Source organism: Heptranchias perlo, chromosome 3 (genome assembly GCF_035084215.1).
Source record: "Heptranchias perlo isolate sHepPer1 chromosome 3, sHepPer1.hap1, whole genome shotgun sequence".
NCBI classification, from domain to species: Eukaryota; Metazoa; Chordata; class Chondrichthyes; order Hexanchiformes; family Hexanchidae; genus Heptranchias; species Heptranchias perlo.
In genome coordinates this window covers 78,102,036-78,120,048 of record NC_090327.1, presented here as the reverse complement: position 1 = coordinate 78,120,048, position 18,013 = coordinate 78,102,036, and the positions used below count along the sequence as shown (strand labels likewise).

The 18,013-nt window shown below is 43.0% G+C and overlaps 1 protein-coding gene across 1 annotated transcript in view; it reads left to right on the top strand.

The window, feature by feature from the left end:
• The window catches only part of LOC137308357 (transient receptor potential cation channel subfamily A member 1-like), a 90,687-nt gene that overhangs the window by 6,383 nt on the left and 66,291 nt on the right, over positions 1-18,013 (top strand). Inside the window, exons 3-6 of the mRNA XM_067977140.1 lie at positions 7,045-7,220; positions 11,863-11,970; positions 12,987-13,095; positions 13,215-13,360. Coding sequence (XP_067833241.1) covers positions 7,045-7,220; positions 11,863-11,970; positions 12,987-13,095; positions 13,215-13,360 — 539 coding nt within the window. The remainder of the gene's footprint in view (positions 1-7,044; positions 7,221-11,862; positions 11,971-12,986; positions 13,096-13,214; positions 13,361-18,013) is intronic.

Genomic DNA, 18,013 nt, shown 5'->3' with positions numbered 1-18,013 from the left:
GCCAAGGAGGCAAGACTTCTGTGAGAATTTTGGGCCTATGCAGATTACCTGAACCTGGATATACAGGTGAATTCAGATCAGTTCAGGTCAGGTGGAGGTCTGAGACAGTAATGACTACCGGCTCAGAGATCTTCTGGCTGCAGGCGAAAAAAATTGCCGACCCTGTAAAAAGAAGAAACTTACCTTCTGGAAGTTTGCATTCTGCCCAACTTGCATCTTGGCAGAGGTCTGGGGGAGAACAACTTGCCCCTTTAGTTTTGAGTACCTGTTTCGTGATAAAAGTTACGTCGAGTCTACAGCACAGAAACTGACCATTCGGCGCAACTGGTCTATGCCGGCGTTTACGCTCCACACGCGCCTCCTCCCATCCCTCTTCATCTAACCCTATCAGGATATCCTTCTATTCCTTTCTCCCTTGTGCTTATCTAGCTTCCCCTTAAATGCATCCATGCTATTAAATTCAGCTACTCCTTATGGTAGCACATTCCACATTCTTACCATTCTTTGGTAAAGAAGTTTCTCCTGAATTCCCTATTGGGTTTATTAGTTACTATCTTATATTTATGACCTCTAGTTTTGGACTCTCCCACAATGGAAACATTTTCTCTACGTCTATCTTATCAAACCCTTTCATAATCTTAAAGACCTCTAGCAGGTCACCTCTCAGGTTTCGCTTTTCTAGAGAAAAGAGCCCCAGCCTGTTCAGCCTTTCCTGATAAGTATATCCTCTCAGTTCTGGTATCATTCTTGTGAATCTTTCTTTTTTGTTCTTTCTCCAGTGCCTCTATATCCTTTTTATAATATGGAGACCAGAACTGTTCACAGTACTCCAAGTGTAGACTAACTAAGTTTCTATACAAGTTTAACATAACTTTGCTGCTTTTCAATTCTATCCCTCTAGAAATGAATCCCAGTGCTTGTTTTTTTTTAATGCCTGATTAACATGTGTCGCTACTTTTAGTGATTTGTGTATCTGTACCTCTAGATCCCTTTGCTCCTCTACCCATTTAGACTATTAGAAAAGCCAATAGAAGAATAGTAGGTCTTCTGGGCAGAAAATCCTCAGCATGTAAGTTTTATCACCATGTATGCATCCGCCTATATCTAATATTGCTGTCTAATATTAATTATATCTTCTCAGTTTGGTATTTTAGTCTTGCACATGAACCCTATCACATTTGGAATTCAGGTGAGGGCCAGAGGTTAACCTTGCTGATAAAATAAATTGTTGACAACCTGCAAGATAAGAACATCTGCTGATGTTAGCACCATTGTTGCTTCTTGTCCTGACTTGGGGGTTCATCAATTTAAAATTGTCATTAAGAAAGTGAGGAGAGAGGTTAAGAGAAATTTCTTTACACAAAGAGTAGCTGGAGCATGGACTGAATTGTCACAGGGAATGGTGAAGACTGAGACCATTGCATCTTTTGTGGGAAAATTGGATAAATGTTTGTAGTAGAGAAAGACACAGGGTAGAGAGCAAGGCAGAGGATAGACATTAGTTTGCTCTATCCAGATATGAGTGACCAAATGACCTCCTTCTGTGCTTTAAACTTCTGTGGTTAAGTGCATTTAGGGTTGAGTTAGTGCTAATCTAGTCTAATCAAAGCTGACACTTCAGTGCATTACTGAGGAAGTGCTGCATTGTCAGAGTTGCCGTCTTTCGGATGAGACGTTAAACTGAGGCTTCGTCTGCCTCTCAGCTGGACGTAAAAGATCCATATGGCATTATTTAGAAGAACAGCAGGGGAGTTATACTCTGTGTCCTCACCAATATTTATCACTCAGCCAATAACACTTAAAAAAAACAGAGTACCCCAAGCGTGCTTCACCTGATTTGACCTGAACTTGCAGCAACAGGTCATTTGTCTAGGACCACACACTCCAGGGCAGGCCTGTTGACTCTTAAAGAGGTGATTAACCCTCGTGGATTCAATCCCCAGTCTGTGCTGATTTCAGGCGTAGCAGTAGTAGGAGACTACAATTGACCACAGTGCTTCAGGGTTAGCGAAAGGAAAATTATTTAGGGTTCCTGTTCCTGATCATTATCCAGTGACCCTTACTGAATGTACAGGTGCGTGATTGCCTTCTGGTGGTGCTGCCCAAATGAGGCTCACCTGTGATGCCCCGCTTTGTTGAATCATCTGCCAGTACTCACTGTAGAAGAACACACATATTAATGGTCTTTGGGGGAGGTATCGAAGGACTACTGCTCCCTGTGTAACCCCCCCAGTTGGGTGGGATCAGAGCGTGGGAGGGGTTAAAATTGGGCGAGTCGACTTATCGGCCTGAGGTTGCTCTGTTCCCGCCCAATGCCATGTTCTCTTCGCCAGCTTTCAAGTTGGCCGAGGCTCTCGCTGTAGGCAGGCTGGGGTCTAATTGAAATGTAAAAGTGACGGCCGATGATGCCATTGGCACTGCAAAGCTATTTTTGCTTCAAATCAGGGGAAGGCAAACCTGCCAGAAGAGGCCACGGTAAGTTCAGTTTTTTTAGTTTTTGGCAGGATTCCTTGGGGACCAAGAGGAGCAGGAGTGCTTCTCTGGGCCCCACAAGGAATTCTCTGGTCTCCCCTGTCTTGATCTTGCCTCTCTCCCCCTCCCACCCGCCATCGGCTCTGCAATCCCCCACACTTACCTTATGCCGAGGACCATTCCCTTGGGTCCCCGGCGTCGTCCGACTCCCACCCCAATTCCTGCTCCCACCCACTGGCCTTGACGTCAATTCTGCCTGCTACGAGCGGGAGAAGAATGTCCAATATTAAAATGAGGACAGCCGTTTAAATTGGCCAGGCCTCGCGCTGTTCTCTTGCTCCGGGTGCATGACTCCCCACTTAGGACCCTCCAGAAACCGATCCTGCCCCAAGTTAAAATCGACCCGAATAGCCCAGTGTGGGAGAAAGCTGGAGAGGATACGATTGGAGAGAAGAAAAAAGAAAACAGACATTGTTATACTTTAGCAGAGGTCATTGATCAGGAAGTAGGCTTATTCCTAAAAATGCAGTTATTACTGACAATGTAGGCCATGCATGCCACCTCGTAAAAGTGGCACCACATATTTTTAGTTAATGATTTTACATTACTTTATGCTGGTGAAGCATCAGTTTGTGTCTATTCACCTTGTCGTAATTGTCCGCATTCATGTTTGTAATCTGTGGAATTTATTACCTCTGACATTTTGCAGTGCACACTAAATTGAAGTGACTTTACCAGTTAAAGTCATTTTTATATATTGAAAGTGTAACACTGAGAACAAACAAGCAACTTGTGACAGTTCTATTGACATTCTTTGATTCTTGAATAAAACACATGCAGAATTGTGTATGTAAGAATGTCATTTACTGCAGTAATATCTGAATTGTTGTTGATATTGATTATCAATTTTTGATAATCAAAGGTTCTTTTTCCAATCAGTGGTATTTTGGAGGCTGTTTTGACAAATTAGGAATGTTGGTCCATTAGTGAGCCCCTCTCATGATTGCATGGGTCTTTTACAAAGAGTTCTACCATCAAATTCTCTGTTTTCTTCTCACCATCTTCTCTCTCGGGGGTAATTTTGACTTTGGTGATAGTGTAAAATGGCTGCTAGCGATTCAGCAACGCGTTATACATCGCCCCGATTTTCATTTCCAATATTACCCCCAACAATCCAGTTTTAGAGTATAAGATGCAGTAGAAACATAGAAAATTTAAGGCACAGAAGGAGGCCATTTGGCCATCATGTCTGTGCTGGCCAAAATACCAGCACTTTCCAGCACTTGGTCCGTAGCTTTTGTAGGTCACGACACTTCAAGTGCATATCCAAGTACTTTTTAAATGTGATGAGGGTTTCTGCCTCTACCACCTTTTCAGGTAGTGAGTTCCAAACCCCCACCACCCTCTGGGTGAAAAAGGTTTTCATCAGCTCCCCTCTAATCCTTCTACCAATTAGTTTAAATCTATGCCCCGTGGTCATTGACCTCTCTGCTAAGGGAAACAGGTACTTCCTGTCCAATCTATCAAGGCCCCTCATAATTTTATACACCTCAATCAAATCACCCCTCGGCCCCCTCTGTTCCAAAGAAAACAACCCCAGCCTATCCAATCTTTCCTCATAGCTAAAATTCTCCAGTCCTGGCAACAGCCTTGTAAATCTCCTCTGTGCCCTCACTAGTGCAATCACATCTTTCCTGATGACCAGAACTGTACGCAATACTCAAGTTGGGGCCTAACTAGTGTTTTATACAGTTCTAGCGTAACCTCCCTGCTTGTATATTCTAGGCCTCAGCTAATAAAGGAAAGTATCCCGTATGCCTTCTTAACCACCTTGTCTACCTGTCCTGCTACCTTCAGGGATCTGTGGACATGCACTCCAAGGTCCCTCTCTTCCTCGACAGTTCTCAATATCCTCCCATTTATTGCGTACTCCCTTGCCTTGTTTGACCTCCCCAAAGTCATTACCTCACACTTCTCTGGATTGTATTCCATTTGCCACTTTTCTGCCCACCTGACCAGTCTATTGGTATCTTCCTGCAGTCTACAGCTTTCCTCCTCACTATCAACCACATGGCCAATTTTTTGTATCATCTGCAAACTTCTTAATCATGGCCCCTACATTTAAGTCTAAATCATTGATATATACCAAAAAAAGCAAGGGACCTAGTACTGAGCCCTGCGGAACCACACTGGAAACAGCCTTCCAGTCACAAAAACACCCGTCGGCCATTACCCTTTGCTTCCTGCCACTGAGCCAATTTTGGATCCAACTTGCCACTTTCCCTTGGATCCCATGGGCTTTTACTTTACTGACCAGTCTGCCATATGGGACCTTGTCAAAAGTCTTGCTAAAATCCATGTTGACTACATCAAATGCACTACCCTCATCGATCCTTCTTGTTACCTGCTCAAAAAATTCAATCAAGTTAGTCTGACACGACCTTCCATAGACAAATCCATGCTGACTGTCCTTCATTTAGCCTTTCTAAATGATGGCTTATCCTGTTGTTCAGAATTGATTTCAATAATTTGCCCATCACCAAGGTTAGACTGACTGGCCTGTAATTATTAGGTCTATCCTTTTCTCCCTTTTTAAACAACTGTACAATGTTAGCAGTCCTCCAATCCTCCGGCACCACGCCTGTAGCCAGAGAAGATTGGAAAATGACGGTCAGAGCCTCCGCTTTTTCCTCCCTTGCTTCTCTTAACAGCCTGGGATACATTTCATCCAGGCCTAGCAATTTTATCTACTTTCAAAGATGCTAAACCCCTTAATACTTCTTCGCTCACTATATTTATCCCATCCAATATTTTACACTCCTCCTCCTTAACTACAATCTCTACATCGTCCCCCTCTTTTGTGAAGACCGATGCAAAGTATTCATTAAGAACCATACCCACATTTTCCACCTCCACACATAGGTTACCTTTTTGTTCTCTAATAGCCCCTACTCTTTCCTTAGTTATCCTCTTGCTCTTTAAGTATTTATAAAACATTTTTGGGTTTTCCTTAACTTTACTTGCCAGTATTTTTTTATGCCCTCTCTTTGCTTTCCTAATTTCCTTTTTAATTTCACCCCTGCACTTTTTATACTCCTCTAGGCTTTCTGCAGTATTGAGCTCTTGGTGTCTGACATAAGCTTCCCTTTTCTACCTTATCTACCTTATCTCACCCTGTATGCTCCTTGTTATCCAGGGGGCTCTAGATTTGGCAGTCCCACCCTTTTTCTTTGTGGGAACATGTTTTACTCTGAACCCTCACTATCTCCCCCTTGAATGCCTCCCACTGCTCTGACACTGATTTACCTTCAAATAGCTGTTTCCAGTCCACTTTTGCTAAACCACTTCTCAGCTTAGTAAAATTGACCTTTCCCCAATTGAGAACTTTTACTCCTGTTCTATCTTTGTCCTTTTCCATGACTATACTAAACCTAACTGAATTGTGGTCACTACCACCAAAAATGTAGTATAATGTTAATAGAAAATGCCAATGGACCAGTTATCCATTTTTAGTGCTGATCTAAGCATTCATACCCCCAAAAGGAGTAAAATAGGTTAGCCAAAAGTGAGAAGAAGTTTGTTTCTTTGTGTGTTAAAATCTTTTTAAGATCATTAATTATAAACTCATGCAGCAATCCATGGCTGGAGAGTCAAATTAAAAAATACAAATTTTACTGTAGGTTGGAACTGAGGTTAATGAGTTAAACGAAGGAAAGATTTCCAAAGTATCTCTACAGCTGTGAGAAGTAAATCATACAGAGCAATTTTCTCTCAAAGCATGAGTACAGCTGGATTACCAAACTTTTTGAAAATGATTCCAGTTAACTAATTTATCATCAAATTGAAAGTCATTTCTACTGTATTATTGGAGGTGCATAGTGGTTGTCTGCTGCTTATCATTGCCACACTGATGAAATCATATTCTCAGAAATTGCAGGGTCCAAAGCTGCACCTCACACAGTTTATAACAATTTATTAATTATGGAGGGAAGAGAAAGCATTTGTTACATTTTTCAATGAAAGAGGAATGATAGACCCTCGACACCCCCCAGCTCTCAACAGTTTTTGAAGAATGCTAGCACAACTTGATTTGCTGTCACATGACGATCTCTTTATTTTGAAAATGATAATAGGGCCAATCCTTACATCAGGCACATGACTGTAGATTTATTTAAAAAACTACAAATAATTTAGAATCTGATCACAGAATCTCAATGCAGACTTCTGTACCTCTGTGTTGCTTTGTTGGGCTAACAAGCAGTTAGCCAATGAGCACCCATTCAGAGACACAAGCCTGACCATTGCATTAATTAACATCCTTTACAGAATGCATACTGAGAAATACAGTTTATGTGCATGTACAGTTTGTGCACACTATCCTGCTGTTATTTTGTATAGATGAAATAGATTTTATGTAAAGAATTAATGATGTACCCTAAAACGAAGCTAGTCTCTGAGTATTGAATAACTGTCCTGACAAACCCCAGAGCTCATTAATAGCCTCATGTCATCTGAGAAAGAATCTCATAATCTCTTGTCATACAATACATTGTGTTTTGTTTCCTTTACCAGATTTAAATATCATTGATTGCAATGGAAACACACCTTTGCACTGGGCTACAGAGAAAAATCAAGCACATTGCGTCCAAACTCTACTTGACAGAGGTGCGAACCCTAATATTCTGAATAATGCACTTATGTCGCCTCTTCATCTGGCTGTGTTTTTAAATCACAATTCAGTGGTGAAGGTAAGAGTTAATAATTTTTTATTAGTACATAACAGTAATTATTATGCTATATTGTCAGTTAACCTGTTAATTCTCCCCAAAGTGGCAAATAACAACCCTTATCCTATAACTCCTAGTGCCCTACATGGTTCTTCAGGTGAGTGAATAGGCAGGTAATCAGCCCCCAGCCATTTGCGTGTACTACTGTGTTACTATTCACTTGGAGGAACGCAAGAGTCACTTGGTGTGACTCATGAACTGATTTTCCATCTCCTTCTGTATCCATTTTGACAGCTAGAAGGCTAAGGGGAAAGGGTTGATAACCCTCAATCCTGTAATGCAAACCTATCGAACCCCTTCCTCAGCTGTTCGATTTTTTTCTGTATTTCCGGTTCAAAGCTGTACAAAGTATTCTAACCATTGCCTTATACAAACTTATCAACACTTTCATTTACATCGCGCCTTTAATGTAGGAAAATGTCCCAAGTTGCTCTCAGCAGCCTTATAGACAAAAATTGACACCAAGCCAACGAAGGAGATACTACATTGAGTACAGAAACAGGCCATTCAGCCCAACTGGTCTATTCCAACTTTTATGCTCTACATTAGCCTCCTCCCTCCCTACTTCATCTAATCCTGTCAGCAATCCCTTCTATTCCTTTTTCCCTCATGTGCTTCTCCAGCTTCCCCTTAATTGCATCTATGCTATTTGCCTCAACTACTCATTGTGGTAGCACGTTCCATAAGAACATAAGAAATAGGAGCAGGAGTAGGCCACAAGGTCCCTCGAGCCTGCCCCACCACTCAATAAGATCATGGCTGATCTTCGATCTCAACTCCACTTTCCCGCCTGATCCCCATATCCCTTGATTCCCTTAGAGACCACAAGTCTATCTATCTCAGTCTTGAATATACTCAATGACTGAGCATCCACAGCCCTCTGGGGTAGAGGATTCCAAAAATTCACCACCCTCTGAGTTCCACATTCTTACGATTCTTTTGGTAAAGAAGTTTCTCCTGAATTCCCTATTGGATTTATTAGTGACTATCTTATATTTACGTCCTCTAGTTTTGAACTCCCCCACAAATGGAAACATTTTCTCTACGTCTACCCTATCAAACCCTTTCATTATCTTAAAGACTCTATCAGGCCACCTCTCAGCCTTCTCTTTTCTAGAAAAAAAGGGCCCCAGACTGTTCAGCCTTTCCTGATAAGTATATCCTCAGTTCTCATATCATCCTTGTGAATCTTTTTTTCACCTTTCCCAATACCTCTATATCCTTTTTATAATATGGAGACCAGAACTGTGCACAATACTCCAAGTGTGGTCTAACTTATGTTAAATTTGTATAGAACCTTACTTATCTGCTTTTCAATTCTATCCCTCTAGGATGGGTGACTAAAAGCTTGGTCAAAGAGATAGGTTTTAAAGCAGGAGAGAAGGGTGGAGAGGTTTAGGGAAGGAATCCCAGAAGTTAGGGCCTAGGCAGCTGAAGGCACAGCCATCAACGCTGGAGCAAAGGGATTGGGGAATGCATAAGAGGCCAGAGTTGGAGGCACAGAGTTCTCGGAGGGTTGTAGGGCTGGAGGAGGTTACAAAGATAGGGAGGGGGTGAGGCCATGGAGGAATTTGAACACGAGAATTAAAATTTCAAATTTGAGGCATTAGTGGACCTGGAGCACAGAGTTGATGGGCGAGCGGGAGTTGTGCAAGTCAGGTTACGGGCAGCAGAGTTTTGGATGTGCTGAAGTTTAGAGAGGGTGGAAGATGGGAGACTGGTCATGAGGATTGGAATAGTCAAGTCTGGAGGTAAACAAAGCATGGATGAGGGTTTCAGCAGCCGATGGGCTGAGGCAGAGCCATGTGATGTTACAGATAAAAGTAGGCATCTATGTGACGGAGAAGATATGGGATTGGAAGCTTAGCTCAGGGTCAAATAGGATGCCAAGTAACTCTGGTTTAGACTTAGACAGTGGCCAGGGAGGTGAATGGAATTGCGGACGAGGGAACGGAGTTTGTGGCAGAGACCAAAGACAATGGCTTTGGTTCTCCCAATGTTTAATTGAAGGAAACTGTGGCTCATCCAGAACTGAAGGTTGGACAAGCAGGCTGACAACAGAGGCAGTGGAGGGGTCGAGAGAGGTGGTGGTGAGGTAGAAATGGGTGTCATCACTGTACATGTGGAACCTGACGTCATGTCTTTGGATGATGTTGACCAGGGGTGTGGTGGCAGGAAGAGAAGCAGGATATTCTCTGGCTGCGTCTGGATAAGTAAGAGTGTAACCAGGCGAGGGCAGTCTCACAACAGAGAAGATGCGTTGGAGGAGGATGATGTGGTCAATCATGTCAATGGTTGCAGACAGGTCAACAAGGATGAGGAGGGATAGTTTACCTTGGTCACAATCACTGAGAATATCACTTGTGACTTTGATGAGGACCGTTTCAGTGCTGTGGCAGGGGCAGAAACCTGATTGGAGAGGTTCAAACATGGAGTTGTGGGAAAAATAGGCACTGATTTGGAGGCAAAAGTGCGTTCAAGGACTTAGCAAACTACCGCCCCATCTCCAACCTTCCTTTCCTCTCCAAAGACAGAGGGCTCAAGGGCGGGTTTATTGACAAGGCAGGTAATAACGGCACATTTGAATTGGCGGACGACAGTACCTGAGGCGAGGGAACAGTTTACAATATCAGCTAGCATGGGGGCCAAGAAGGGACGTTGGGTGGTCAGCAGTGTAGTGGGAAGAGGGTTAAGAAAGCAGAAGGTTGTTCTTATGGGCAAGATGAGCTCAGTGAGGTCATTAGGGGAGATAGAAGAGAAACTAGAGAAAGATGTGGGTTCAGGGCTAGAGCAGGAGGGAACCTTGGCAGAAGCTTGGCCGGGTAAGCAAGGGGAAGGGAGGGATGAAGCAGAGGCAACTGAATGGATGGTCTTAATCTTAGTGACAAAGAAGTCCATGAACTCCTCACACTTGTTGTTGGAAATGAGGGTGGAGGGGGAAGGGGAGAGGGGTTGTCGAAGAGTGATTAAGCAGATCAACAGTTGCAGAAGTATTGTGGCGAATGGAGGGCCAAAGACTTGACAGTTAGGAGTTTGAAAGCACTATTGTAAGTGACTTGGGAGAGAGTTTTTCCCAGGGGTGGATGCAGAAGGATGTGGGGTTGGAAGGGGGAAGGGGTGTGTGAGTGGTGTGGGATACAAGGATGTAATCAGAGATGACCTTGCCTGTGATTACAACTAACTTCTTTTAATGACTAGACAGACTGGATGCAGGGAGGATGTTCCTGATGGCTGGAGAGTCCAGAATCAGGGGTCACAGTCTCAGGATACGGGGTATGCCATTTAGAACTGAGATGAGGAGAAATTTCTTCACGCAGAGGGTGGTGAACCTGTGGAATTCTCTACCACAGAAGACAGTGGAGGCCAAGTCATTAGATGTATTCAAGAAAGAGATAGATATGTTTCTTAATGCTAAAGGGATCAAGGGATATGGGGAAAAAGCGGGAACAGGGTACTGAGTTAGACGATCAGCCATGATCATTTTGAATGGCGGAGCAGGCCCGAAGGGCTGAATGGCCTACTCTTGCTCCTTGTTTCTATGTATGCACAGTTGACCAGACTTACAATCTCGCAAGAAATCTTATTTCAGGAAATAAATTAAATTTACTTTATCCTTATGTATTTGATGTATTTGGATGAGACCAGAGATCATGTCAGCAATTCAGCAAATATGATCATTAGACTTTGATAGTGTTACAAATGAAAAGGAATCTAGACTTACAGCAGTTACAAAGAAAGCCAAATCAATATATTATGGAGGATGCATCTCAATTCCAAGCACTTCACAATTTCAGCCCTGAATATCATCAGGCTGTTGGCCAGACTGCAAATGGCTGGGCTTGGTTTAATGTTTTCAGCCTTATCACAGGATTAAGAGCCATTGGAGCTTATTCAAATTCACACAAATTGCCACACATCCAGACACACTCCATTGTATCCTGGGGCTATTACCTCCTTAAACTCTGACCTAGGAAACTTAACAACTTCCTGCTGCTCAGCATGTTACTACATTCTACTCCACTCGAAGCAACCTGAGTGTCCGAATGCAGATGTACATTAAGTATATCTTAGAAATTATATAGTTTGTTCCATACATTGCAATCAAGTGAAACTCTAGTCCAAGTGATCTCCATTTTTTGAAGTACTTGACTACATAACAAGTTAATCACTTGAACACAAGTGATTTATTTTTATTTTAATGATATTTCTGAGTACAGGGCCATTTGGTTAGAATGTTTCATATCCCCTTTCCCAAGCATAATTTGGCATTTGGTGGGATGTTCAAGCTACAGAGAAACATCATCTAATTATGTTCATCCTGGTTGTACACAACCTGCAATTTAGATTCTGCCTGTCCGCATCTCTTTATTTGCTGTCCTAATTAATAAAAAGCCTGAGATAATCCTAACCATAAATGGTTGCTGCAGTTAGTGCATTTGCAATTGTTGTGGTCCATTCAAATGAAAATTTCGGGAGAAATGTAAAACAGGCTGCCAATTCACGATCACCTGTTTTACTCTATCGCACAATGTCGAGATCTACCCCTAAGTGTTTTGGTATAGAATATTTTTATTTCCTTTAGTAACATTATCAATTCCCCTAGGTACTAGCCTCACACAAAACTACAGAGCTGAACCTGGAAGGTGACCTTAGCCAAACACCACTGATGTTAGCATGTTCCAGAGATAATGCTGAAGGACTGTCCATATTGGTACGTATTCTTTTTCTTATTAGCATTAAATTTGCCTTACTCTTTATGTCTAAGCATCAGTCTATAACAAAAAGAGCATTTCTCTGCTTGACATTCTGCAATTATCTGGATCATTCTTGTTTTAAAAAAAATGTTCAAATGTAGCAAATAGATTTGAATCTAGCTCAGACTAATTGAACAACGTGTCCCCTGTCTGCTTGCTGTAAGGGTCCTATGTTAAATTAGATTGGGTCATTTTAATCTAGTTCCCATGGGCATAAACCACAGAACTATCCCTAATTTGGCACAAAATTATCAATTCTGGTAGTTTATAAAAAAGAATGAAAGGAAGTATGAAATGACAAAAGGCCAATCGACCTATCAAGTCTGCCAGCAATAACATGATTTTCTTAAAAGATAAAAATTGTATTCTTTAAATTGATATTACTGTATTGTAACACTGGATTCTGCAAAGGAAGACCCCCCAAAAATGGAATTCTCTCCCTCAAAAAGCTGTGGATGCTGGGACAATTGGAGCTTTCAAGACTGAGATGGATATATTTTTGTTAGGTAAGGGTATCAAGGGATATGGAACTAAGGCGGGTAAATGGAGTTGAAGGACACATCAGCTATGATCTAATTGAATGGCGGAGCAGGCTCAAGGGGCTGAATGGCCTACTCCTGTTCCTACATTCCTATAAGCCCTAATTAGATTACTCTATATGGCACAAATTGGATTCATCAAATATTAACACCATAACAGAAAATGATTAATTTGTTTTCCTGATGATCAGTAGCCTATAAACTGTAGGTTTCATATTAGAAAAAATCTATTATAAGGAACTATTTTGGATTAAACTGGTTGTTAAAGGATTGTTCTCAGCAGTTTCAACTCAATGCCACATAGCACTTTATGAAGTGTACTTGATTCCTATGACTAAGAAAACAGCTATTTAAGGCGATGCTCAGAGTTATCTTACTAAGACTCTTTTTGTCAAGAAATATATTAAAGTTGCCTTTTGATTAACTCTTTTTAGCTGAAGCATGGAGCATTTTTATGCAAACAGAATAAGCTGGGACGTTTTGCTATTCATGAAGCTGCTTTTTCAGGTGCAGAGAAAACACTGGAAATAATACTTCAGAAAGGTTGGTATAAATTAAAATGTTGTTGATTGAAGAGGCAGTTTGCCTTTACTTCTTCATTTACTTTATACAAACAGTGAATTAGACAGTATTTGTGAATCAGACGGTATTTGTCTTTCAAGGTGAGGAACTGGGCTACTCTCGTGAAAAACAAGCAAATTTTCTTGACAAAGGACTCCATACCCCTCTACATTTGGCTTTACATGGTGGAAATATTGAGACAATTAAAATCTGCATTGACAATGGAGCAAAAATTGATTTACAGGAGGTATGTGTCTACAGAACAGCAATTAGGTGAAGGACAAAAGAAAAAATACATATATGTTAGAAAATATGAAATAAAAACAAAGAATCCTGCAAATGAACAGCCAATCAGTCAGCAACTGAAAGAGAAACATAGGTTACTGCTTTAGGTGTAACTCTTTATTAGAACTGGCTAGTTATAAAGTATGCATTTTAGTGGTAAGTGCTGCCCAGCTGGTAAAGCTCTTTTTTTTTATTCGTTCATGGGATGTGGGCGTCACTGGCAACGCCAGCATTTATTGCCCATCCCCAATTGCCCTTGAGAAGGTGATGGTAAGCTGCCTTCTTGAACTGCTGCAGTCCGTGTGGTGAAGGTTCTCCCACAGTGCTGTTAGGTAGGGAGTTCCAGGATTTTGACCCAGTGACGATGAAGGAACGGCGATATATTTCCAAGTCGGGATGGCGTGTGACTTGGAGGGGAACGTGCAGGTGGTGGTGTTCCCATGTGCCTGCTGCCCTTGTCCTTCAAGGTGATAGAGGTCGTGGGTTTGGGAGGTGCTGTCGAAGAAGCTTTGGTGAGTTGCTGCAGTGCATCCTGTAGATGATACACACTGCAGCCGTAGTGCGCCAGTGGTGAGGGGAGTGAATGTTTAGGGTGGTGGATGGGGTGCCAATCAAGCGGGCTGCTTTGTCCTGGATGGTCTCGAGTTTCTTGAGTGTTGTTGGAGCTGCACTCATCCAGGCAAGTGGAGAGTATTCCATCACACTCCTGACATGTGCCTTGTAGATGGTGGAAAGGCTTTGAGGAGTCAGGAGGTGAGTCATTCGCCATATGTATCACTTCTTTGTTCTCTTGCTGAAACAGAGCTGAATTCTATTTTTATTTAATTGAAGGGCTAAGGTCTATAGTGCAGGTATTAATGTTCAAAAGAGTAACAGAAGACAAGATAAATCAGGGATTAGTGATTTAGCTACCCCAAGCTAAGATTTGAAAAGTCCGACAATCATAAAAGGAAGGAAAGACTGGGAGAGGTAAGATATTCTACAGTTTTGAAGTTCTATGTAAGAATGAGTTAGAGCACAAGATAATGGCCTGAAATTTCCTAGTAGCTGCTCCTGCTCCGCCACCGTAACCTTGCCAGAAATGCAACTTAAATGGGGTTTATGCTGTACGTCCGGCAAAGTTACGCCGGCAGTGCGAGAGCAACTCCAACGAAATTCCTGGCCTATGTGATGTGTCTTGATTTCAATGAAGATGCAGGGAGGAGGAAGAGCATGTCTGTCAGTGTGTTTGGAGCTTAACGGAACAAGAGTGGGAATTTCAGAGGAGCACTGCCCTTAGTACTATCAACAAAATAGAGAGAAAGCTCCCAGTGCGTGCAACTGCTAGTCGTCTCACTTTGCAATGGATGAATTACCACAACTTGTTACAGAGAGAGTTTGGAAGCTGAAGATGAGAAATGGATCACCTTACCAAATGAGAAATGGATCACCTTACCAAAGTTTTTTTTATGGTAACCTATCCAAAAGTGTGGCTGCGGTGTTAGAAGAGCTTCCGAGATATGGGAGCAATATTCTAGTCTTGAATGGTCTTTGGCTTGATATTCAGTTAAGAGTTGTTGGGGAGAAACTGCTTCGCATGAAAAAGAAAATGGAGCCTTTGAAGGCAATTTTAATAATGATAAAGATGTGAGTTCCATTTGAGATGGGGTAGATCGTGAAGCAACAAATATCATTAGATGAAGAATGATTAAAGGTAGAGGCTGGAATCTTTGATGATAGGAGGTTGTAGCTGTTGATTAGATTGGTTAGAGACAAGAAGGAAGTTTATTTCAATGGGTATGAGAACTTGAAGGTTTACATTTATCACATTCTCAGAAACATCACAAAGTGCTTCACATACAATGGTTTTGAAGTGATGTGGCTGTTATGCAGGCAAATTCAATGACCAGTTGATCAACTTTTTTGGTGGTGTTGGTTATAGGATGGGTGCTGGCCAAGATATAGATGGTGCACCAGAGGATATGGCTTGTCACCCAGTAGCCATCTGATTATATTATTTTCTTCCCTGAAGAGATGAGGGAACACCAAATGTTGGAAGATGAATGCATCATGGCAGCTTCCTACATACTGGATGTTGACATGAAGGACACTCTGAATGGCTTCAGAAACTATGTGAACATTCATAGAGTGGAATGCCTTCCTGTTCACATAGGTGAGGTGGTTCAAAATGACATGGGTGTCATCCGCTGTACCTTGGGGAAGCCAGCAACCCCATAATGAAGTGGGCTGCTCTGTTGTACAGGGTGCCAGTGACCTGGCATATATATGCCCTTACTGCTCCCTGGTGCCCTTACCGCTCCCTGGTGCCCTTACCGCTCCCTGATGAGCTTACTGTCCTGTGATGCTCTTACTGCTCCCTGGCTTATGTCGCAGAGATCCCCTGAGGATTACATATGAACATACAAATCAAGAGCAGGAGTAGGCCATTCAGCTCCTCGAGCCAGCTCTGCCATTTGATAAGATCATGGCTGATCCGATTGTGACCTCAACCCTACTTTCCCGTCTACCTACTATAACCTTTGACTCCCTTGTTAATCAGGAATCTATCTAACTCAGCCTTAAAAATATTCAATGACCCTGCCTCCACCACTCTCTGGGGAAGGGAGGGGTGGGGGGGCAGGGTGGGGCAAATATCTTTGGGTGGAGTGAGATAGTAGCACCCACTCAAAATGAAATACAGGTCTCAGTAAGTGGAAAGCAAAAAAAAGGAATGATAGTGTTCCCAGAAACCAAGGTCATGATTTTTACTTGGAGCCGGGAGAGAGCGGATGGGTAGATTTTTGTGTGGGAAACCCGGCAGTGAAGTTAGCGCATTGGAATCTGCAATCGCAACTCGATTAAAGGCAATTAATTTTGCTTCTTGGTTTCGCGTCTCCAAGCTGCGCAGTGGGCGTACTGCGCACCCGCATGACACAATTTGAAGTCCACTATTTAAAGGGCCAATGCAAAAATGTATTTTGGAGGAGAAAGGAGGAAGTGAAGCAATGGATTCCCAGGGAGCAAAGGCAGCACCCAGGTTCATGGACTCTTCACTTTAGGTACTGGTGGACGCAGTGAGAACCAGGAGGGAGGTAATTTACCCAATTGATTGGAGGAAGAAACCTGGTTCTGCCACCAAGAAGGCGTGGATGGAGGTAGCAGAAGAGGTGAGCAGCAGAAGCACGATGTCCAGGTCTTGGCTGCAGTGCAGGAAGCAGTTTAATGACCTAACCAGGTCAGGAAAAGTGAGTAAAGTTGCACATTTACCCACATCCTGTGGGTGTACAACATCATCCCTCTCACTGTCTTGGCAAGCCTATTTCATCACATCACTCCTCACACCAAATCGAGTTTTAGCAGCAACCATCCTTCACTTTCTATGCACTTCCTCAACTCCCCATTTATGCATCCACCGCTGCCACTCACCTCAATCCTGATGCAATGTGATGCATCTGTCCGATAGTAACTCTCTGATGCATCGGTTTGATAGACACCCTCACCCTATGCACTGCATTCATCGGGTGACTACGTCACCTTCAGTCACTCACCGGTCTGTTTTTTTCACCCCTTGTAGGAGAAGAGAACACAAAACGCAAGGGTTAGGGAGAGGACTGGAGTTGGATGTCCACAAATAGTCCAGCTCACAGATGCGGAGGAGGAGGCCATGGAGATAAGTGGGACTGCTGCATCCCTATCCATCAGAGATGGAGAGACTGGGAATCCACAGATGGCTGGTGACAGAACTTAAACATCTTTCATGCACATGCTGACTTTATTTCATCAATGACTGAACTATGAGATATCGGAGTATGGTGATTGGCAAGATTGTTACTTTGCCAGGACTAATTCATATCGCTTTCTGTTATCTTCCAGGGTCTTCACGCATAGAAGAAAAATGTAACGAGATGGAAGACATCAATTCCTCAGAGGATCTCATTCCTTCCAAGGGTGCACCATCACAGGATATCCAGCCATGCACCAGCGCAGATACTGGCACTTCAGTGGATCATGTTAGCCAGTTAGTTAGGTTGTCATCCGGTGATTCACAACTCACAAGTGAGCACGAGCTGACACTGGTGGCAGGAGCAACTGTGGAGAGTCTGCATCGGAGGGCGCACTCCTCTCCAAGCTCTGCTCAGCTGGACACAGATGCTGAACCCCGTGGCTAACGTTGAGAAGGAGAATGATCGAGGTACAGCTGCTCCTTTGCGAGGTACTGGAAAATGTGCCACACACACTTTCCACAACAGCAGAGAGAATGGAGGAGTCCAACTCCAACAGTAGTGGATTGGTGTCGCAGGTAATTGCGAGAATGTCTGTCATGGAGAGAGTGGCTGCCTCTGTAGAGCTTCAAACATGGCTCTCCAATGAGTCTATTCAGGTTATGACCACGGCCATGTAGACTTTGGAAGCCAGCATATCTGCCGCCTTAAATAGGGTGACGGATACCTTAGGGTAATTTTAACCCACAAAAACGAGTTGGTTGGGGGCGGGTGGAAGGTCAAAATTGCATCTTTTTCCAGTGCGATCGCAACCCGGCTCCAATGCGCCCACTTCTGGATTTAATCCAGGTGTGTTTGGATGTGCAGCTGAAACCTGGAAGTCGCGTCCCCAATTACTACTGGCGGGCAGGTCG